Source organism: Ictidomys tridecemlineatus, chromosome 7, assembly GCF_052094955.1.
Source record: "Ictidomys tridecemlineatus isolate mIctTri1 chromosome 7, mIctTri1.hap1, whole genome shotgun sequence".
In the NCBI taxonomy this organism is placed as follows: domain Eukaryota; kingdom Metazoa; phylum Chordata; class Mammalia; order Rodentia; family Sciuridae; genus Ictidomys; species Ictidomys tridecemlineatus.
In genome coordinates, this window is record NC_135483.1 from 57103711 (window position 1) to 57127601 (window position 23891).

General features: G+C 33.5%; 1 protein-coding gene across 14 annotated transcripts in view; it reads left to right on the top strand.

Annotated features, from left to right (window-relative positions):
• Positions 1-23891, top strand: part of Stau2 (staufen double-stranded RNA binding protein 2) — a 298417-nt gene that overhangs the window by 21644 nt on the left and 252882 nt on the right. For 6 of the 14 annotated variants that reach the window (XM_040293940.2, XM_078017023.1, XM_013363149.4 and 3 more), the window contains one exon: positions 20979-21138. In XM_040293940.2, the coding sequence (XP_040149874.1) occupies positions 20979-21138 (160 nt within the window). Of the gene's footprint in view, positions 1-4732; positions 4816-12539; positions 12671-20978; positions 21139-23891 lie in introns of all 14 variants that reach the window. The other 8 variants (XR_013423950.1, XM_005335827.4, XM_078017022.1 and 5 more) reach the window with 3 other exon arrangements.

A 23891-nucleotide genomic window follows, 5' to 3' on the forward strand; every position in this document is an offset into this window, starting at 1 on the left:
AATATAAAATGATACCAAGGTATGTCATTGTCAAATTGCTGAATGCAATTATTAAAAAGAAAATCTTAAAAGTGGCCAGAGACTTGGTCATGTTATATGCAGAGGAGCAAAGATTAAGATGTAAGCAAGGAGCCAGATGTGGTGGTGCTTGCCTATAATCCCAGCAGCTTGGCAGGCTGAGGCAGGAGGATTGCAAGTTGGCCAGCTTCAGTAACTTGGCAAGGCCCTAAGTGACTTAGAAAGATTGTCTCAAAACACAAATAAAAAGGGCTGTGGCTGAGTGGTGAAGCATCCCTGGGTTCAATCCCTGGTACAACAAACAAACAAACAAATAAACAAAACTAATGCAAGCAAAGAAACAGTGGAGAAGCATCTTTAAAGTATAGAAAGATGAAAAGGATTAACGTAGAATTCTTTACTGTGAAAACAGATTTCAAAAACAAAGATGAAATAAACAATTTTCAAATACACAAAAGCTGAATGAATGCACCACTAATATACCCCATCTGGAAGAAAATTAAGTTCTCCTTTATTCAGTAGGAAAATAATACTCAGTGCAGATAGCAGATTTAAGTAAAAGGAAGAAGTGTACCATAAATAACAAATACTTAAAACTTTTTTTCATTATTAGTTAAATTACCTTAAATGATAGTTGACTGAAATAAAAATATTAAGTTATTATAGGTTATAACATAAAAGTAAAATGCATGTTAGCAATAACCTAATGGCAGGGAGGGAGAAATGGAAGTGTACTATAACAATTTTTATGCTGTACATGAAGTATATATAAATCTACTTGAAGGTAGATTTATAATTTAAAGATGGTATACTGTGACAGAGAAGCCACTAAAAAAGCTAAATACATAGTTGTAACTAATAATCCAAAAAGGGACATAAAATGGAATCAACAGTATAATCCAGCAAAAACCAAGAAAAAATTAAAAAGGAAAGACCGGATAGCACAAAGAAAATGAAGAGTAAAATGATAGACTCAAATTAACTGTATGAAAAATCACATTAAATGTAAATATTCTACTTAAATTGCAAGAAGTAAAATCAAGAATCAATAAATGGGATGGTATCAAACTAAAAACTAAACAGCAAAGGAAACAATCAAGAACATGAAGAGAGATCTTATGGGATGAGAGAAAATCTTTGCCACCTGCACCTCAAATAGAGCATTAATCTGCAGGATATACAAAGAATTTAAAAACCTTAATAATAATAACTTAAAAACCCATATAGCTCAGTCAATAAATGGGCAAAGGAACTGAACAGGCACTTCACAGAAGAAGAAATATAATCGGTCAACAAATATATGAAAAAATGTTCAACATTTCTAGCAATTAGAGAAATGCAGATTAAAACTACACTGAGGTTTGGAGTTGTAGCTCAGTGGCATAGAATTTGCCTAGCATGTGTGAGGCACGAGGTTCAATCCTCAATACCACATAAAAATAAATAAAGACATTTTGTCCATTTACAGCTACAAAAAATTAAAAAAAAAAACCACTTGAGACTTCATCTCCAGTCAGAATGGCAATTATCAAGAATACAAGTAACAATAAATGTTGTTGAGGATGTGGGGAAAAAGGTACACGCATACATGGCTGGTGGGACTGAAAATTGGTGCAACCATTCTTGAGAGCACTATCAAGATTCCTCAGAAAACTTGGACGGAACTACCATTTGACCAAGAAAACTTTTTTATTTTCAGCTGTCCCGTTCCTGATCATATACCCAAAGGACATAAAATCAGTATACTGTAGTGATGCAGCCACATTAATGTTTGTAGCAGCTTGATTTACAATAGCCAAGCTATGGAACCAACCTAGGTGCCCTTCATCATATGAATGGATAAAGAAAATATGGTATATATGCACAGTGGAATATCACTGAGCCATAAAGAAGAATGAAATTATGGCATTTACCAGTATATGGATGGAACCGGAGAATATTATGCTAAGTGAAATAAGCCCATCCAAAAAAATCAAAGGGCAAATTTTCTCTATGTGGATGTAAGGTGGGGAAAAAATAGAAGTTCATTGGATTAGACAAAGGGGAATGAAGGGAAGGAGGCAGGGGAATAGGAAAGACAGTGGCATGAATCAGAAATAATTTTCTGTGTTTATATATGAATACATGAGCATCAAAACTCCATGTGATGTACAAACAAAAGAATGGGATCCTGATTAGAATAAGCTACACTCTATGTATGCATATTATGTCAAATACACACTACGTGATATATATCTAAAAAAACAAATTAAAAAAATGTAAATAGTCTAAACACTCCAATTTAAAGTTGATATTTTCAGATTATATAAAACAGCAAGATCCATCTGTATGCTTTCCTATAAGAAATATTTTAAATACAAACACAATCAGATTAAAAGAATAGAAAAAATTGAGCATGGTAACCTAAAAAGAAATTTGAAGTGGTTCCAAGTAGATTTTAGAGCAAGGACATTAACAGAGATAAAGAAGTTTATTTTAGTAATTTCTCTCAATAATTGATAGAGAAAAACAGACAAAGTCTCCAAAGATATGGTAGACTTGACATTGCTTTCATCACACACCCTACCTAAGAAGAGCAGAGTACACGTTTGTTCATAAGTTCATACATATCATTTACCAAGATGACACTTTTGTAGGCCATGAAACAATTCTTAGTGAGTTCAAAGAGATCCAAGTCATAGAAAGAATGTTTTATGATTACAATGAAATTATAAGTCATTAGCAGAATGATCCTTTGAAAACCCCCAAATATTTAGAAATTAAGTAACACACAAACAGCTCATGATTATATAGGAGAAATGAAGAGGAAAATTAGAAAGTATTTTAAACTGAATGATAATGTCAATATGACATATTAGAAGATATCGCTATACTAGCTAGCACTTGGCTTTGGAAATTTATAGTACTGAATGTCAGAAAAGAGGAAAGTTCTCAAATAAACGATTTCAGCTTTCACCTTAAGAAGAAGAGCAAATTAATCCCAGAGGAAGCCAAAGAAAATAGGTAACCTAAATAGCTTTATATGTATTAAAAAAATAGACATTTTAGTTAAAATCTTCTCACAAAAAACTTTAGATTTTAGATAGTTTAATTGATTAATTTTTAATAAACACTTATAGAAAAAATGCCAATTTTATAAAACATAATTAAAATACTGGAGCAAATTTAAATATTGAAGCAATATGTAATCCTAGTGAGTTGGGAGGCTGAGGCAGGAGGATCATAAATTTGAGGATCTAAGTAACTTCAGTGAGACCTTGTCTCAAAATGAAGAATAAATAAATACTGGGAATGTGGCTCAGTGGTAGAGCACCCCTAGGTTCAAGCCACAGTACCAAAAAAAAAAAAAAAAAAGAAAAGAAAATAGAACATAAGAGCAATATACAAAACCTAATTATGGCTGAGCACAGTGGCGCCTGCTTGTAATCCAGCGGGTCTGGAGGCTGAGACAGGAGGATCATGAGTTTAAAGAGCCAGCCTCAGCAATGGTCAGTCTCTAATAAAATACGAAAGAGGGCTGGGGATATGGCTCAGTGGTTGAGTGCCCCTGAGTTTAATCCCTGGTACCAAAAAAAAAAAAAAAAAACCCAAACCAATTTTATTTCTATGAATATTTTCAGTAGCATCAAAAGGTGAAATACATATAGGCAAATCTAACAATATGTTAAAAAATATTAAGAACAAAACATTTCTAAGAGGGGCTGGAGTTGTGGCTCTGTGGTAGAGCACTTGACTAGCATGCGTGAGGCACTGGATTCAATCCTCAGCACCACATAAAACAAATAAAGATATTGTGTTCACCCAAAACTAAAAAATAAATATTAAAAAAAATAAAAAAAACATTGCTAAGAGAAATTAAACTGCCTAAATAGAGAATTATGACTGATTCTCATTATTCATGGACTTCTTCTTTGTGAATTGGCTTCCTCATTAAAACTTATTTGTAATCCCCAAATCAATGTTTTTGGTACTTTTGTGGTTGTTTATAGATACTTGCAGAGTGGCAAAGAATTCAAGTCACCTAATGCGCATATGAGGTTGAACAAGTCCACACTCTGCTTTCTTGTTTCACCTTTCGTATGTAACCAAGTGGCCTTTTCCTGGATTTAGTGTCACATTTGTTGCATTTCTGTGCTTCTTGTTTATTTCTTTGTTTCAAATGACTCTCAGGTGTAGTTTTTAAGTGCTATATAAGTATTCCTAAACCCAAGAAGGCATATGTTAAGGAGTCTTCATTTAGTCACAATATCTGTGTTGTTGGCTATGAGTTCAGTATTAATCAACCAAACATATATTTATTTGCAAATATATGAAAGTTGTGTGTGTTTATGTAAAGTAGTCTTTAAACAGAAACACAAAAAACACATCATTATCTCAATAATGAAAATTAACCATATCTTTTTCATGGGTTGAAAGACTTGGCTTTGTTAAAATGTTGATTGTCACCAAAGTAATCTATAGATTTATACTCCAATCTTTACATGCTGCATTGTCAAAATGGAAAAAATAAATTGCAAGTTAAAACCATTTACCATTATACATCTATTACAATGACTGATGTTAAGAAGATGACCATAACAGTGTTGGTAAGGATACCATATGCTTTTGCAGTGTTTAAATCTCAGGATAGCTTATTGGAAGTTGGAGATTGCAGGCATGACACTTAGGGCCTGCTTTGAATCAGATCCTTGAGCATCTTCTTTCTGTTTTTCAGAATCGTGGTGGCACTGTCAAGACTTTATAAAGGACAAGAGCAATTAGGATTTAAGACATATTATAAACCATTCCCTACTTTTGGTATGGCTTTATAAAGTAATAATATTAAAGTTAAACATGCTCATGTGAAAAAAGTAAAAGAATACCGTATATTGAAATAGAAAGTGAGAATATCCCCAATTCCACTTTTTAAATACATGCACCTTTAAAGAAGATAAAGATACAATCAGAATAATTTGTAACTTTTTAAATTCAGCAATTTGCAGTGTTTTCCCATGTCATTCTATAACCCCAATACTTCTTTTAATCCCTCTCCTCCTCCTCCTCCTCTTCCTTCTCTCTCTCTCTCTCTCTCTCTCTCTCTGTCTCTCTCTGCCCCCCCTTTCTTTTTCCCCCCTAGCCCCCTCCTTCCTTTCTTCCTTCCTAGGAAATTAACCCAGGGATGCTTTAGCACTGAGCTATATCCCCAGCCATTTTTATTTTGAGAGATGGTCTGGATAAGTTTCTTAGGGCCTTTGTGGTAAGTTGCTGAGGCTGGCCTCAAACTTGGGATCCTCTGCCTCAGGTTCTCAAGTTACTGGTCACTAAGATTACTGGCTTATACCTCCTGTGCCCAGTTGTTTTAGTTTTTTTCAAAGCTGCATAGTCCTAGGGCTGGGGATGTATTTCAGGGGTAAAGTGCTTGCCTGGTATGCAGCAGGCCCTGGATTCAATCGTTAGTTTAAAAAAAAAAAAAAAAAAGGTGGCCTCAAAGCTGCATATCCTTATAGTTTATTTTACCAATCCATTATTGGTGGATAAATTATTATCTTATTTATAATTATTATTACTACAGTCTTGCTTTCTTATTTTAATCTTCCACTTGTATTTATGCCTAGATGTAGAGTTGCTGTTTTAAACTTAGATACAGTGGAAATTTGAATCAACATTGTACACTAAAAATTAGCGCTAATTTATGTTTGCATCAGTAATGTTTGCAATCGTTTCCTGACATCCTTGCCAGTACTTACATGATATTAAAAAAAAAACTTATGATAATGCACTGTACATTTTAAAAAAGAATTTTAGAAGAAAGAATTTTGAAAGTTTTTACTATAAAGAAATGAAAAATGTTTGAGAAGGTAGAGATACTTAACCTGATTTAAATATTATACAACACATACATGTATTGAAAACATCATATTACTCCATGACTAGTTATAATTTTTATGTTTTAGTTAAAAATAAATTTAATTCAAAAAACAAAAAAAGGAACTGGGGCTGTAGCTCAGTGGTGGAGCACTTGCTTCACAGGTATGAGGCCCTGGGTTTGGTCTTCAGCACCATAAATAAATAAATAATTAAATAGCCCATCTACAGCTAAAAAAATATTAAAAAAGAAAAAAATTGCTAGCTATTATATCTCACTGGAGTTTGAATTTTTATTTCTTTAATTCTTTTTTTTTGGAACAGTTAGGTTTTCTCAGTAAATTATGTGATTTGGAGCTGGGGATGTAGCTTAGTGGTAAGCACTTAAAAAAAAAGGGAAACTAAAACATTACATGGATTGTGTATACATTTTCCCTTTTTTTCTTTTGGCTTTAAAAAACACTGATTTATGTTATTTTTGTATTTTATAATTGTTAACAGTTTGTCTTCATCTGTTACCAGTATTTCCATAGATTGTTTCTTAGTGTTATTTATCGTGTGTTCTGCTTTGCCAAAATGTTACATTTTTATGTTGTTAATTATCAGTTTTTTTTTCTTTTGTACCTTCTATGTTTCTTGTCTTTAATACCTTCTATATTATAGGACTATGAAATATAGCTAGTCCAATTTTTTTGTGTGCTTTTGTGGTATTTTGTATTTTAATACTTTTGGAATTTATTTTTGTGTTTATGTGAGATAGGAACTTAAATTTTTTCCTGGTAGATAAATGTTATAATAGAGTAGTTCAACACCTAAATAGTTCAGCAGTGATTTTGCTTGGGCAGCCTTAAGTTAAGGTTTAATTTAGTTACAATGTTTGTTTTAGTTATAGCTGTGGACAGAGAGTAGCATTTCTTGTAGAAGGCAAGAGTCTGTGGAAGATAAATTCCTTTATTTTTTGTCTTAATTTTTTTTTTTCCCTTGGAGATTAGGGTGATTTTCTTCTAATAGAAGAGAGAGAGGAGAGAAGGGAAAGAGATATAAAAACTGTGTCCAAATCACTTCTAGGAATAGGGATAGAAATAGACTCTTCTCTAGAGAAATAGAGGAGGTAGGAGTTCTGGTTTAGGAAACTTTTGGAGTTGTAGTGAATTCTAATTACATTTTTTCCCCATTATTGCCTTCCATTCATTTTGTATTGTGTTAAATGTTCTGCTTGCATTTGTCAAATATGATGTTTTCTGTGCTTTTCCCCTTGTCTTTGAAAAGCGTGACTTTCATCTTGCCTTGGTAGATTCCTGCTTTCCTTAACTAACCTGATTGCCACCTCTTAAAACCTTATTTTCTACACTCCTTTTCATGAGGATTCCTTATAACAGCCTTATTACAGCACTGAAAATACTGTAAATTATTGTATGTGTCTACTTTATGTGTCTTTTTTCTTCTCAGAGAGTATGAGCTCCTTTGGATACAGAGTATTTGCTTGTTCATTGAAAACTGTGAGCTACATTATTTCGGTATAGTTTAAAGATTCAAGTCCCAGAGAGTCCAAGACATGTTGTAGAGATATAAAAGTAGAGTACATTTAAAAAAATAGAATGTATCTATGCTTTATGTTGCATATGCATTTACTCTTGGTATCAGTGTTTCTTATCCAATTTATGGCAAGTTACATGTAAATAAGTTTCAGATCAATAAAGATAGAATATTCCCTTATACACATATGAAAAATCTTAAGTGTAATTCATATAATACTTGGGAATTTTCATGGAAAACAACATTAGGCATGTGTGATATACCAGGAAAAATAATAACACATGCTTTTCATATATATTCAAGAAGTACATTTCTATGAATAAAATCAATTTATTCTAACAGAACATTTTAGTTCAAAATATTTGTAATAGGGAGACATAAAAAACATTTGTATAGCTTTCTTAATAGTTTTAATATTTGATGATAGCATGTTCTAATAAATACTTATTATCACAATAACAGTGGATTCTTAATCATAGTTAACAGTGTCTTATATCATTTTATTCAACCTATACAATCATCTAATAAGATAAAAACAACTACTATCCCTATTTTACTATATAGAAAGTGAGATTTAAGATATAAGTTCTTTCTTTCTTTCTTTCTTTTTTTTTTTTTGGTACCAGGAAGTGAATTCAGGTGCACTCAGTCACTGAGCCACATCCTCAGCCCTATTTATATTTTGTTTCAAGATAGTGTCTCACTGAGTTGTTTAGTGCCTTGCCATTGCTGAGACTGGCTTTGAACTTGTGATCCTCCTGTTCCAGCCTCCTGTATCCAGCTAGGATTTAAGTTCTTTCTTAAGGTCATATAGATATCAGTAAGTGACAAAGATATCCAAAACATGCTCTTTACCAGAAGAGGAAATCAACAACCCAGTTGTTCTCTCCAAATGGCAGAGTCTTAGATAATGAAATCCATTATTATCAGTTTTATTTACTTGTAAGTAGGCTCTTGCTTACCAGCTACCCAATGAACTTGAAGCTTACTTCAAAATAACTTCAGGGATAACTTAGGTTTCTTGAAAATGTCTATCTACATAAAATTGTTTCTCATTTTTTGCAGTGTTAACTTTTCTAAAATGTTATATATAAATTAAGTCTATCTTTCTCTCTCTGTGTTTCTGTCTCTCTCTCTCTCTCTTTTTTTTTTGTCTCTGTATATGATACTGGGGATTGAACCCAGGGCCACAAACACTCTTGCAGGTACTCTACCATTGAGCTGTACTCCTCAGCTCTATATCTCCATTTTTATAGAGCAATTTGTTTTATAATTTGTAGATGCTTTATCCAAATTTTGGTATAATTCTAAAATTATTGCTGTATCATTAAGCTCTGTCAAATAGTTAATACTAATAAATAGGGAAACAGCTATTTAGAATAAAGTTTTAATCATTTTGTAAAGGAAAACATTACAACTACAGTTATTTTCCCATCAATTAACTTTAAATTTTTGGATTTTAATTATGAAGCTTTATCAAAGCAAGATCTTGGGCTAAGGATGTAGTTCAGTGGTAGAGTACTTGTCTAGCAAGTGCAAGATATTGGGTTTGATCCCTAAAACTGCAAAAACAAAACAAAACAAAGTAGGTTCTTAGACCAAAATATCAAACATTAAAATGCTTTGTTGGATTCATGTTAATTTTATGAATACAGAATTAAAATTAGTGGAATATAAGTTATATAGCATGTTATTAGCACTTCCTTAAAAGGATTTAGATCAATTTATTTTTTAAATCAAAAAAGGCTCATGTGACTATAAATGTACCATCTTATTCACTTTTTTAGAGGGGGTGGTTTGCTGGGGATTGAACCCAGGGGAACACTTGACTAAATCCCCAGCCTTTTTTATTTTTAGACAGAATCTCCCTAAGTTGTTCAGCGGGACTTAAACTTGTGATGCTTCTACCTCAGCCTCCCTAGTCACTGGGATTAGAAGTGTGCACCACCACACTGGTTTAATCACTTTTTTAAAAAATATATTTATTTTTTAGGTGTAGATGGACACAACACAATGCCTTTTTTTTATGTAGTGCTGAGGTTTGAACCCCGGGTCCCGCCTGTGCTAGGTGAGCACTCTACCGCTGAGCCACAATCCCAGCCCCATTAATCACTTTTTAATATATTTAAAACTTGTACAATTAAGCATTTTCTTACTATAAAATTTTACATTATGCCAGCTATGCTCTGATATTTTTGCATCAGATGAATATGTAGCATTATTGAATTGTGAAAATTGTACATTAGTAGTATAACCATTGTTCCAGTATTAAATGAAATAGGCTGATTTTTACCAGATTTTCAATATTTTCTCATTTTAAGCAAAAAAATAAAGTCATTCTATTTTTGCTTTTTGATGTTCAATAAGCCATGTTATTTGTTGCACTTGAGTATTTCATATCATGGTAAGCAAGAACTAAAATTGATTATACCTGCAGGTCACCAAATTTTCCATGATAACCAATTTTCCAAATTGAACACACAATGGATTAAGTAAAATGTGGGTTTTCTCAACTTCTCTTGTCTTTTTTCTTTGTACTATTCCCAAAAGAAATAATTGCTAGTTTTTTTTTTTTTTTTTGGCAGACACTAAAAATAGTTCATTGTAAATTCAGCTGTCAGCTGTATTGGTTCTACACTTGGTTACTTAGATTTTTCTCTTTTTTACTTAGGCCTTATCAGGTATTTTTGTAGTTTTCTTGTAGAATAGTTTCTTTTTTTAAAAAAAAACTTTATTTTATTTACTTATTTTTATATGATGTTGAGTATTAAACCCAGTGCCTCATATGTGCTAGGCAACTGCTCTACTACTGAGCCACAACCCCAGCCCATAAAATAGTTTCTTTTTTTTTAAATTTTTTTTTTTTAGTTGTAGATGGACAATACCTTTATTTATTTATCTTTATGTGGTGCTGAGGCTTCGATCCCAGTGCCTTGCACATGCTAGGCGAGCACTCTACCACTGAGCCACAATCTCAGCCCCAAAATAGTTTCTTAATCATAATGTTCATGATCAAGTCATTGTAGTAAATTATTGGTTTAAGAGTAATTAGGAATTTAGAAGAATACTGTTTTTCACGCTAATCTTTGCCATAGAAAGTTTGAGGATGAAGTTCTTAAAATCAGCAATTTCTGTTTATTTTATATATTATCCATACATTGTGCCTATAGTTTATTTAAGTAAACTTGCATGTTTAATAGCTAGATTTTAGAATTTTTATTGGCATTGATCAATGGGAGATGAAAGGAAAACTGAAAATTAGTTAAATCTGTCTATAAATGAGATGAAGAAAAATATAGGCTAAAATAATATAATATTAGAAAAATATTCTGAAGCTATAATAATACCTTATATTTGCAGTATAGTTTAGAAAACCATACTATTTAAAATCTTAAACTCACAATAAAATTGCGAATTAAGTAGGGTAGCTTTCTTACCTTCATTTTATAGAAAGAATAGAAAGTTTAGTAACTTTAAGCAAAGTCATTAAGACCTTGAAGGTTAGGGAAGGATTTTTTAAGCAAGATATAAAAAGCACAAACTATAAGAGAAATGATTGGTAACTGTTGATAGTCACATTTGTAATCCCATCTACTTGGTAGGCTGAGGTAGGATACCAGGTTTGAGGCTAGCCTGGGTAACTTGATGAGATTTTGTCTCAAAAAAAGGGCTGAGGATGTAGTTCAGTGGTGGATCACTTGCATACCATGTATCAGGTCATGAGATCAATCCCTTGTATCATATGCAAGAATAAAAAAAAGAACTATAACACATAAGATAATCAGGAAAGAACAGGAGTAGTTCACAGTGATGCATAAAGTAAGACAAAATGTTTAACCTTACTAGTAATCTGGGCATGCAAATAAAAATAATAGTAGGGAAAATACCCAAGAGACATTAGTGGGATACCATTTGTCAAACATCAAGTAATGGAAAATTAAAGTACCTGGCTGCCATACTCCATATTTTCAAGCTTGAGAATAAATTGTAATTTTTATGCTGCTAGGGGAATTTCATTTGGTACAGTCATTCTGAAAGCTGTTTAGCAGCATTTTCTTATAAGAGTGAAGAATTAGAAAGCACCCTAAATGTCTCTTAGTAGAGATAGGGATAACCACATTATTGTATGGAAAAATCAATAGCAGTTAGATGTAATGCACTAGATCTATATAGGTTAAAATTGTAAAAACATAATGAAGAGTGAGGAATGTAAATTGTGAAAAATTCTATTATTATTGTTTATGTAAATACAAAACCAAATGTGTCAAAACTGTATTTTCTCATGAATATGCATGTATGTCCATAAATATATTTTGAAATATCCTACAAGAGTATATTCTAAATTTATGTATTAGTAGTCTCTGGAAAAGATAAAAGGAACTTAGTTGAAGTACTGTTTTTTAATAGAAGAGATTCATAACTATAATGTGAAATAATCAAGATTTAAGGTAAATATGGAAAATGTTACCGATTTCAGTTCTGACTGTTCGGTAGTGGGCATTTGTTAAATTATTTTTTCTACTTTTAACTTTCAAAATTTCCTAAAAAAAAAGAAAAAAGAAAAGAAAGTTTAATTTGCTGAGGGTTCCCAAATATAGTTGGAAGAACAAGTACTTAACTTTTAGAACTTGATTCCCAAGTCTATAACCTTTTCTACTACTGTGCTGCCTCCAAATGAGAAGGAAAAAAATAAAAAAGAAAGGCTAGAAAAGGTGGACAGAATAAGCTTTTTAGTAATAAGTAGTCAAGAATTTACTTGATTATGATAAAATTTCTTGAGAGTAAAGGAAATTTACTTTAATAATATAAATTTTATTAATGTAAATTTACATTTATTAATGTAAATTTAATAATTTACAATAATATAAATTGAAAGTTATCTTATTTAAAAATGTATGCTGTTGTTACATATGTATAGAGAAGTATTTAAGAAAAAGGTACTTTATTGTTTAAAATGTGATATATACTTCTGTTGCATGTAATGGAAGACATTTTAGACGATTTGATTTTTGAAATACAAAATTCATGAAAATAATTTATTCATGTATACAATCTAATTTTAGTCCAAAAAGTGAAAACTAGTTTTCTTCCATTTTGTAAAGTCATTCTTGACAAAAACTTTATAGCCTTTTTATTTGCAGCTTCTCTCCAAGATAAAATGGCAAACCCCAAAGAGAAAACTCCAATGTGTCTGGTAAATGAGTTGGCCCGTTACAATAGCATCCAACCCCAGTATAAACTTCTGAGTGAAAGCGGGCCTGCTCATTCGAAGGTAAGGTTATGAAGAGAGGTGGTCAGACATCTTATCAAATTAGCAGACTTACCATCTCAGGTGTTAATTGTACATTATTTTGGAGTGTGGGGTGGTAGATGACCTGGAGGCTCTTTGTTTTGTATCAGTATTTTGAAATGTAAACAATTTTGTTACTTATTATGATTTGTAAAATGCTTTCAGATACAGTACCTCACAAAAACTTTATCAAAAATCAAGAAATACAGGTTTTTAAAATTTCTGCTTTGTAAATTGGGAAACTCAGGCACAGAAAAGTGACTTGCTTTATAGTTCAGAATTGACAGTACTAGCACTTACGTATGTTTGTTGGCTCCAAGTACAGTACTCTTTCCATTAAATCACAGCTGCTACAGTATAATGGAGACAGAGCAGATCATGCAATGGTTAATTATTGATACATCTTCTCCAGTGTGATGTTTAGTTTTAAGATTCATCATTTATGAAAGTTGTGTATTCCAGCATTATCATCTGTGTATTGTTATAATATTATTCTTTTAGATGGAAAAGCAATTTGTATATAGCTACATACACATTTACATATATACATGTTATAAAGAAGTCTACAATTAGTATATTTGATGCCTGTTCATCTGTGAAAAATCTCAATTGTGCCTAATTTTCCTTGGCACATTTTAAGTATTGGATATTATGGTAATTATACATTTTTATATGCAATGTAGAAACAGTTGATTCTGTAAGAGTTGATTGATCTTCATAAAGCCATTGGCTATTGGATTAATTGTTTTCTATCATTTCCCTTAAAGTAAGGAAAATAAAATGAAATTAAAATCTGTCAGTGTTGCTCCCTGGTAGAGGCTTTTCTGAAGGACTCATAGGCAACTATTTAAGTTTTTCATATTATCTCTTATTCTTGTATTGGCAGAGAAAATAGTTTGGCTAGGCTTTACTTGTTCATCTATGTATCCTGACTCTCTTTTATATACTTTGTGCTCTTAATCATGTTGAACTGTTTGCATTTCTCAGAATATTTCATGTTATTTTCACATTTCTGTGCTCTGCCTAAGTTAGATTTCTCTCTACCTTCAAGATGTTTTTGCTTTTATTGAACACCAAGCTTACTGTCTTGTATTCCAAACTTTTGTTAAACCTCTAATCTTCCCACTGGGCCTCCAGCAGGACCTGAAGTTGTAGTGATTACCGTATTGTGACAGTAGTATATGTTGTGTATTACTTTTGTTCTTACCCTCTGCTTATTTAGGGTTGTATATTTACTATTCCTTATGTCCCTTGCCCACATGTCCTTCTCAACTCCTTATTACCCATTCTAGGTATTCTTCCTTGAGGTAATTCTGAGTTTTGGTGTCATGTAATCAGAAACGCCCCACTTCCATTCATGATAGTAATTTATTGATCTCTGGGCTATTCATCACATTTCTCATGGCTCCCTTTCACTTTCTGCAATTTTCCTTCCATTTAAATTATTAGTGATTTTTTATTTTTTTGTACTGAGGATTGAACCCAGGGGAGTTTACCATTGAGCTACATCCCCAGTCCTTTTTATTTTTTATTTTGAGACAGAGTCTTGCTAAGTCACTGAGGGTCTCACCAAGTTGTTGAGGGTCGCCTTGAACTTGTAGCCTTTCTGCCTCAGCTTCCTGAGTCACTGGGATTATAGGTGTGTACTCCCATACCTGGCTAATTTTTAGTGATTTTGAGATCTAACTAGATAATTGTTCCAGCATGCTGACCTTTCAGTTCCTGGAACTTTTCCATTTATCTTGTTTTCTACTTTCCTTCAGCCACTCATTTCTGTAATTGCACTCTTGACCTTGTCACTACCAGTGACCCCAAAATCCTCCATAATTTTGGTTTCCGGGACTCATCTCTTGCTGATATGAACCTCATAACTTTCTAGATCATTGTTTGTTGTAATTTGATTTCAACAGTCCTTCCATATGACCAATCTATTGATTCTACCAGCTTTTTACTGTTCCTCACTTCCATTGTTTCTTTTTGTAGTTGTAGATGGACAGAATGCCTTTATTTTATTTATTTTTTTATGGTGCTAAGGATTGGACCCAGTACCTCACATGTGCTAGACAAACACTCTGCCACTAAGCTATAGCCCCAGCCCCACTTTCCTTACTTCTTAGTTAGGTCCTTGCTCAACTTAAAATTCTGAATGATTTGTATATAAATGTCCTTAGCTGTCTTGTCTGTCTTGTTGACGGGTACTTGCTGGGCAGAATCCCAACCTCAAATCTGAACTTTGCCTTCTTTTCTGAATAATGGAAGAATGGCCTGTAGAAGCCAAGCCTTCCATTTGTGTACTAGACCACAAGCCCATTACTCCAGGTTCACTTCCCCTGCCCTTTTCTCTTGACCCTTGCTTGCTTTTGTGCTGTCAATTTCTCCTGCTAGTGAATTATTCCCATTGGCATACAGATAGCCTATTCATTTTTTTCAATCTTAAAAAGATTTCCTGGCTCCACTTCCTCCTCCATTTATAACCTAATTCTCCTGTTCTTTATAGCAAAACTCCTAAAAGGAGTTGTCCACATTAGTTGTTTTGAATTCCTCTGTAGGCATGATTTTGTTCTCACCATTTCCACTGTTTAAAACTGGTCTAATGAAGGTCACCAGTAATATCCTCTTTAAATTTCTTAACAATTTTCAGTCCTGTGCTACTTGATCTGTTGCCTATATTTGATATAGGTGAAATATATTCAATTCCTTATTGAGATGTTTCTTTTGTTAGCTTCCAAGACACTGTGCTGTTTTTTCCTATTGTCTGACTGGCTATACTTTAAAAATTTCCTTTGATTCCCCCCACCCCTCTGTCTCTTATACCTTTTAATGTTGTAGAGTCCCAGAGTTCAGATCTTGGACCTCTTCTTACTCCCTTGACTGGACTCCCTTGTTGATTTCATACAGTCTTATAACTTTAAATAACATCTACATGCTGTCAGTATTCAAATTTATGTCTTCAGCCAGAGCTCTCCCCTGTACTCTAGAATTGCATATATAATTGCCTATTAATCATTGCTACTTGAGTGTCTAATAAGTCAAGCTGAGTACATCTGGAACTGAATTCCTAGTCTCTGTAACACATGTTCTCTTTTTCTCAGTAACACTTAACCACTTCAATATTTTATTGTTTTGTCTTCCCCAATTATAAACTGTATGAGGGCAGGGCTTTAATTTTGTTTGCTTACTGCTGTGTTCTCACTGCCTGTAATGGTGCATATAGTAGACAGTAAGTAGTTATTGAATGAGTGAATGAATACAATGAATGAAAAACTAAATTCAAGGTGTGGATAACAATAGTCAGCTTTTCTGAAAAGCAAAAAACAAAAAGGAACTAAAGGTTCTTTTTTTCTATAACTTTGAAAAGAGTGGGATTTCCAGTGTATTGTTGTTTATTTCAAAATAGTTTTCCCTTGTTAAAATTTCCTGACATTGCTCTGAAGCTCAAAAGTGAAAACATTATAAAGTGGAAAAGTAATTTATATGTGTTCATGAACAATAGAAATCTGTGAAATAGGATGTTAGAAGAATTCAGCATGTACATTAAAGAATAAGATTGATGTATTTCTTTTCAAAGGAATAGTCACTATTTAATATTTACTTTGATGATCTTGGCCTAAATCTTGTTATAGTCCAGAGAAAAGATGCATTTGTAAGCATTCATTGAAAGAGTTCTCTCAAAGAGTTCTGTGAACTCACATTTTGTCTGAGGAGCACTATTTATCCTTATAGTGAGTTCATTTCAGCAGAAGTAGAAACACTGTGGTGTTGAAACACCACTGACTGTGGTATTTTAGCTAAAATAATTAGAATTAGCTCTGTTCCTCCTGAAGGCTCATGCATATTTAGGTTTTAGTCCAGAGCTCTGATGGTATTACCCCAAGAGAAATGAACTGGATTGTTCTGTTACTGACTCCCATCTCTACCCTCTGTGTGTGGTAAAGGAAGACTAGACTACCTTGCAAAATTCTGGAGGAATCCAGAAGGATTCTGATTTTCCTACAGTTTTTTAGGAATATACTGAAAGTTTTTGAGCAGCTTATAAACTTTATAGTTCACTGCCAAGACTTCAAAGTCTGAACAGAATGTTTTCTCCCCAGTACTGGGGATTAACCAAGGGGCGGTCTACTACTGAGCGACATCACAGCCCTTTTTATTTTTTGAGACAGGGTCTTCCTTGCTAATCTGTACAGGTTGGCTTCGAACTTGTGATCTTCCTGCATTATCCTCCTGAGTCTCTGGCATTTCAAATGTACACCACCATGCCTGGTGGCTGAACAGAATTGTGGTGAAAGTGGACTGTGGTGTGTGTGTGTGTGTGTGTGTGTGTGTGTGTGTGTGTGTGTGTGTGTGTGTGTAGGGGGAATGGGTCTTGTAGACTCTTAATTTCTAGGCAGTCTCAGGATTCCTTTTGGGTTTTTCTAAGACTGAGAATCTTCTTTTTGCTAATCGATGCCTATTTCTTCAGTTGCCTTTTGTCATAGACCACTCCTTTTGGCTGTAGCTCTTTTTTTTTTTTTTTTTTTTTTTGGTGGGGGGTTGTGGTGGTAGAGATTGAACCCAGGAACTTGCACATGCTAGGCAAGTGCTCTACCACCGAGTCACATCCCCAGTTCCTTATATCTCTTTTTAAAAAATAATATGTACTACAATAATTGGCATATTCTTAAATGAAAGATAGTTATAAATTTAAGCAATATTAATGGGATCCATTTTGTGGAAAACAAAGTCATTTATATTCATGCATGTCAAGTACCATGATTTGGGTGCCACCTAATTTACTGCCTGGTTAAGGACTCTCTTTCTGGCTTACAGATGCTTTCTTCTTGCTGTATCCACACATAATGGAGAAAGAGAGATTTGGATTTCTTTCTTTTTGCAAACTAATCTTGTCACGGAGACCCATCCTCTTCACCTTATCTAAACATAATTATCTCCAAAGATCTCACTTCCCAAATATTATCATATTAGGACTTTAATATGAATTTTGGGGTATAGTCTATAATAGACTATATTCCTTGTTGTGTGTAGTTAACTGAAATCTGTTCTGTTACCTCCGTAGATAATCAGTCGCCTGACAGATTTCTTGAATCTCTGGATCCAATAGGAAAAGATAATCAAAGAAGCTGTTAAGGTTTTACCTGGAATTGTTGGGTAATGATGGACAGATTATCCTGGAGTATAAACTGATGGGGGGATGTGGCATGGAGGAGATGATGATTTATTTGACTTATTCCTCCTAAGTTAGTAGAAATATGTAGTGGGCAGTTAAATTTATGTGATTATTACTTATAAAGAGGTCATGTTTGGAGAGATGCAGAATATATTTTTTCCCCCACAGTACTGGGGCTTGAACCCAACAGTGCTTTATCATTGAGCTACATTCCTAGCCCTTTTATTTTTTATTTTGAGACAGGTCTCACTAAGTTTCTGAGTGACCTCAATTTTGCAATGCCCCTGTGTCAGCCTCCAGAGTTGCTGGGATTATATGCCTGTGCCACCACACTTGGCCAGAATAAATTTAACATGCTTTCCTGATACCATCAGGAATTTTAAGGTCTAATATTTACATACTTATTTCTGTTTTTAATTATGAGATATATATAATATATATCTAATGTAAAACCTTTAAACTTTCTTCATTAAATTTCAAAATTTGAATTAAAAAGAGCTCATTGAAAAATAATTTTGGGACTGGAGATGTGGCTCAAGTGGTGGCACGCTTGCCTAGCATGCGTGAGGCACTGGGTTCGATTCTCAGCACTATATGAAAATAAAATAGAGATGTTGTGTCCACCTAAAATTAAAAAGTAAATATTCAAAAAAAAGAAAAATAATTTTAAAATCAGGTAAATGTATTAAATATATATTTTAAGTATAAGTTTTAAACTGTATCAGAATATATGAAAATTTAATCATTTTTAACAGATGTGTATATATTTTGAATTACAAATGGTGATTTTTCAATTGTTTTGAAAAACAGAATACTAAAAGAATAGTACAAGCTGGGTGCAGTGGCGCATGCCTGTAATCCCAGTGGCTTGGGAGGCCAAGGCAGGAGGATCAAGAGTTCAAAGCCTGCCTCAGCAAAAGCAAGGCACTAAGCAACTCAGTGAGACCCTGTCTCTAAATAAAATACAAAATAGTGCTAGGGATGTGGCTCAGTGGTTGAGTGCCCCTGAGTTCAATCCCCAGTATCCCCCACCCCACAAAAAAAAAGAAAAAGAATAGTACAATAAGACTTATGTATCTTTTATATTTACTAATCAGTGTATTTGTCATATTACTTCATTTCCTGCTTCTTCTGTGTAGATCTTTATACAATTCGACAGTAAATTTCTGCCATCATGAAACTTCCCTTTAAAAAAAACAATACTTATACATTTCTTTCTTAATTTAAGACTAAAGATATTTTTCTGCATAACCATCCTCTATCACTCATGAACCAACATTTACTAGTCATGTTGTGTAATAGTCTGTGTTAGTCTGTTTGCTGCTGCTATAATAGAAATCCAGAGACTGGGTAAGTTTTATAAAGAAAAGAAGTTCCTTTGGCTCATAGTTCTAGAGGCAGGGAAGCTGAAATTAAGAGGCTGCATTCTTTGAGGGCCTTCTTGCTTCATTATCCCCTGGTAGGAGGCTAAATGGCAAGAGAGTGCCAGAGGGGCCTGCATTTCTTTTCTAACAAGCTTATTCTTCCTGTAAGAATCCATTTCTGTGGTAATAAATAATCCTTTCATGAGGGCAAACCCTTTGTGACCTAATCTTCTCTTAAAGGCCCTGCCTCTTTTAACATTTGGAGATTAAATTTTCAACACATAAACTTGGGGAGGACACATTTAAACCACAGCATCTTTCATAGTCGAATTTCTCCAGCTGTCCTCTATATGTCCTTTTTTTCCTCCTCTTTAAAATTCCCACTACAAATCTATTCAAGGATCTTGCATTGTATTTTATCATGTCTTTCATGTCTCTTAAGTGTCCTTTAATTGATAACTGTCCCCGCCCCCCACCCCTTTTCTTTTTCTTTTACAACATTTTTGGAGTCTAGGCCAGTTGTCTTATTGACTATCCCAAAATCTGGATCTGATCATTTCCTTAAGATTAGATTTGTTGGCCAAGAAGAGTATGTAATTGTTGATGTGTACTTCTCATTGGATTTTATCAGGAGGCACATGATGTCAATTTGTATGATTATTGATATTAACTTTAATAACTTGGTTAAGATATTTTCTATGTGATCTTGCTGCAAAGATACATTTTATTTTTGTAATATAAATACTTTTGTATTAACACTGCAAAGTAATAAGCAGTCTGTGATTTCAAACTGATTGTGAATGTATTGTTTAACTCGATCCTAAATTTTAAAGGTGAACAGTATGGTTTTGAGCACATATGGAAATAATGGTGTGAATGGAATGTAGAATGTAGAAGAGAAAGAATGTATGTGAAATAAGAATAGACAGTAGAACTTTTGTGTCAAGCTAAAATGATAACAATTGAATTTTTTTTTTTTTTTTTTTTTTTTTTTTGGAGACAGGGTCTTGCTATGTTGCCCAGGCTGGTCTCAAACTCAAACCATCCTCCTGTTTCAGCCACCACTCCTAGCTTTGGTTGAAGGTTTTTAACCTGGTGTTGGTTGAGATAATACAATTGGGTTTGAATTTCAGAAAGGTAGTTTTAGCAGCAGTTTGAAAATTATTGTCTAAGCTACAGATGATGAAAGGCTGGATCTAGTGAGGTGTCATTGGCAGAAAGAAGAGGAAGATTTGAGAAATATTCATGAGGTTAAAATGGACAGAATATGCTGACTGGTTAAATGTTCGTTGTGGGGATTGAATTTCTTGGTGATAAAGTATTTTATAGGGCTGCCTAATTTATTGACTATGTTGTGCTAAGGATAACATTTAAGTTATTACTTTTTAATAAATCCCTTATAGTGACAGGACCTTTTGGCTTCTATGACAGTTTCTTTTATTTGTACTTATTGTACTTTTCTGGGGACTATTTGAGACATTAATAATATGATTCTATTTAGGGAAGGGTTTGCTATCTGATTTTTTCTACTCAAAATGTACACTTTTAGAGCTGCTGTTAACCTTTGAGCTACATTAATACAATTTGATACAACCTCTTAAAATTATTTTACTAGATAAAATAAGATTTTTGTTGCATTTATCCCTAAGGTGACTTATACTACTAAAATTCTGATTCTGTGGTATGTATGTTTCACTCAGACAACCCATTTTATTTCCTGAAAAAATTTTCATGTTTTCTTTGTCTGTTTATATTTTCTAAGATGTTCTCAGTACAGCTGAGTCTTGGGGAGCAGACATGGGAATCCGAAGGGAGCAGTATAAAGAAGGCCCAACAAGCTGTTGCTAATAAAGCTTTGACTGAATCTACACTTCCCAAACCAGTACAGAAACCTCCCAAAAGTAATGTTAATAACAACCCAGGTATGGTACTCACTTGTTTTCTTCTGTTGTGTCATGTGGCATATATGGTGTTCTCTGTTTTTTATTTTAATATAGGAGGCTTGTTGCACATATTAATAGTAGTGTGTATGCACAGTACAGCTGAATAATAACTGAAGGTGAGAAGATGAGGAAGATGATTACAGTTATTCTAAAAATTTGCTTTAGTGGATACTGTTAAGGTACCTTATTTATGTTTTCAGTGTTGGTGAAAATATTTGCATGCAAAGTCCAGAAAATTTGAGTGTTTTTCTAAAATAAGAATAGAAATGATCAGTCTCTCTTTTCAAATGTATGATATGCATTTTTAACAATGAAGTTATTCTTTAGTTTAGTTTAATACAATTATAAAATTAATCATGAGCATCTTACAAAATACTTTGAATGTTGATGTAAAATTTTAGAAATGGTTGTTATTCAGTTTTTAACATTATATGATGTTTATTCAGAAACCCATAAATCTCAAGACCACTTGTGTATAAAATGCTGAGTAAATGACCATTCTAGTTTTAAGATCCCAAGGATAATTTTAAAAAGTTGTTTTGATTGTGTAAATACCAACAGAGTTATGTGTCCAGTTATTTTTGGGAAGAGGCAAATCTGTATTGAACATCATGCATCAAGTTAATAAAATTCCTATAAGTTTAGTATCATTTGTATATCCATTTATGTCATTCATTTGTTAACTTATTAATATAAGTTCTTATCTTCTGATCAATATTAATATTACCTTAAGCATTTTTGTGATGGAGTAAAAAACAAAAATGACATTTAGCCTGCCAATGATGACTCTCTTCTTTATTTTAATTATAATCTCCAAGCTTGTACTCATAATTAAATCACATAGACACCATTTCTTTCTCATGCAGCCTGCACTAGGTAGGAATAAGTCTGCTGTTTCAAGGACTGCTCTATCCAGAGTTTCCATGGCTGTCCTCGTACTAGACCTTTTGCTTCTGTTCAGTTGTTTATAGTTTTTATTAATGGCAATTAATTTACACAAGCCAAAGTAATACTATAATAAAGAAGAAACCTATTGTGTTCAATTTGAAGTCGACAAATGACTGTCTACTTTTTTAATTTTTAAAGATGTCTTCAAATTACTGGTTGGTCATTAGTACCATACTATTACCACTCTTTATTAAGCACTTGCTTTTCATATCTAAAAGGTATAAAATATTATCCTTTTCTGTGAATATCTTATAGTCTTATACCTAAATGTATAACTTGATGGTAGTTGTTTTAGTCAGCTTTTTTACTGTTGTAACCAAAAGAACTGACAAGAACAATTAGAGGACGAAAACTGTATTTGGGGGCTGAAGGCTTCAGAGGTCTAAGTCCATAGATGACTGACTCCATTCTTTGGGGGTCCAAGGTGAGGCAGAATATCATGGTGGAATATGATATTCCACCACAGTGGATTATCATGTAGCAGAGGAAAGTGACTCAGGACATGGCACCAAAAGCAGGGGCGGGGGATCCTCTTATCATAGACAAAATATATACCCCCAAAGGCATGTCCCCAGTGACCCATCTCTTCCAGTCCTCCAGCCACACACTTCCTGCCTATAGTTATCATCCAGTTAATCCCCGTCAGGGGCTTAAGGCACTGATTAGGTTAAGGCTCTCTTAATCCAGTCTTTTCACATCTAAGCTTTCTTGCGTTGTTTCAGACGTGAGTTTTTTGGGGACATATCATACCTAAACCATAACATTGGTGATTAAGTGCCATGTGAATAGTAATAGCAGTCAATATTGTAGGGAATGATAAACATGGATTGAGATAAGATATGGGCCTTGAATAAAGTAGCCAGGTTGAGAAGGAGAGGAAAGAATATTCTAGACTGAGAGAATGAAGAAAGGCAGGAGTCTGGACAATGGTTTGGTTAAAAAAAAAAACAACTTTTTTTTTTTTTTCTGGTAGCTAGTTTTTAATTAGAGTGAGTTGACAAGTGACTAGTAAGAAAAAAGACTGGAGGTGTAGATAGGGAGTGGATTGTGATGGACTCACTAGAATACCAGCTTTTCAAGATTGAATTTTTTTCTGTAGTTTGGGGGAATTAATGTTTATGAGAAAGTGGATGATGGGTTTAAAAAGAGCATTTTAAGACATTCAGTTTGACATGTGAATGGAAGGTGGAAGGTAGTAAAATCAAGGTGATCAGTTAGGAAATCATTGCCATAGTTTAATGGGTGGAGAAAGAGAAACTCATATGCATTGAGTCCAACATGCCCCCACTCTGGAAGGGTGCTGGGAGTAGCACTTTGAATAGAACAGAATGAACTGTCCAAGGCACATAATGTAAAGCAGGAGTAGTTGTGTATTGAGCTGTGAGTGAAGTCCACATTTAGAGGATTATAGCAGGAAGTAACCTACCAAGAGTCAGAGAAGCAAACAAGAGAGTCTGAAAGCCCATTAGAGATGTTTTCATTGTTGAATATCATAGTAAACTGAGAAAAGGAATAGATTATTTTGGGTAAACTTCTAAATTAAAGTGTACAGTCACATACAGGAAAGTGCACAGGTTACATTTGTAAAGCCTGATGAAGTTTTATACTGTGAACATCTCACTACAGGCTTTACTAGCTCCCAGATCAGAAGCCACCTTCAGTCCATTAAACAACTCCAGAGGAAGCCGTTCGTCTGATATCTGTCAGATTAGTTGTTCCTGCTTATTGGAAGCATACACTTGAGTCTTCTGTGATAACTTGTTTTTCATCATTTGTATTTGTGA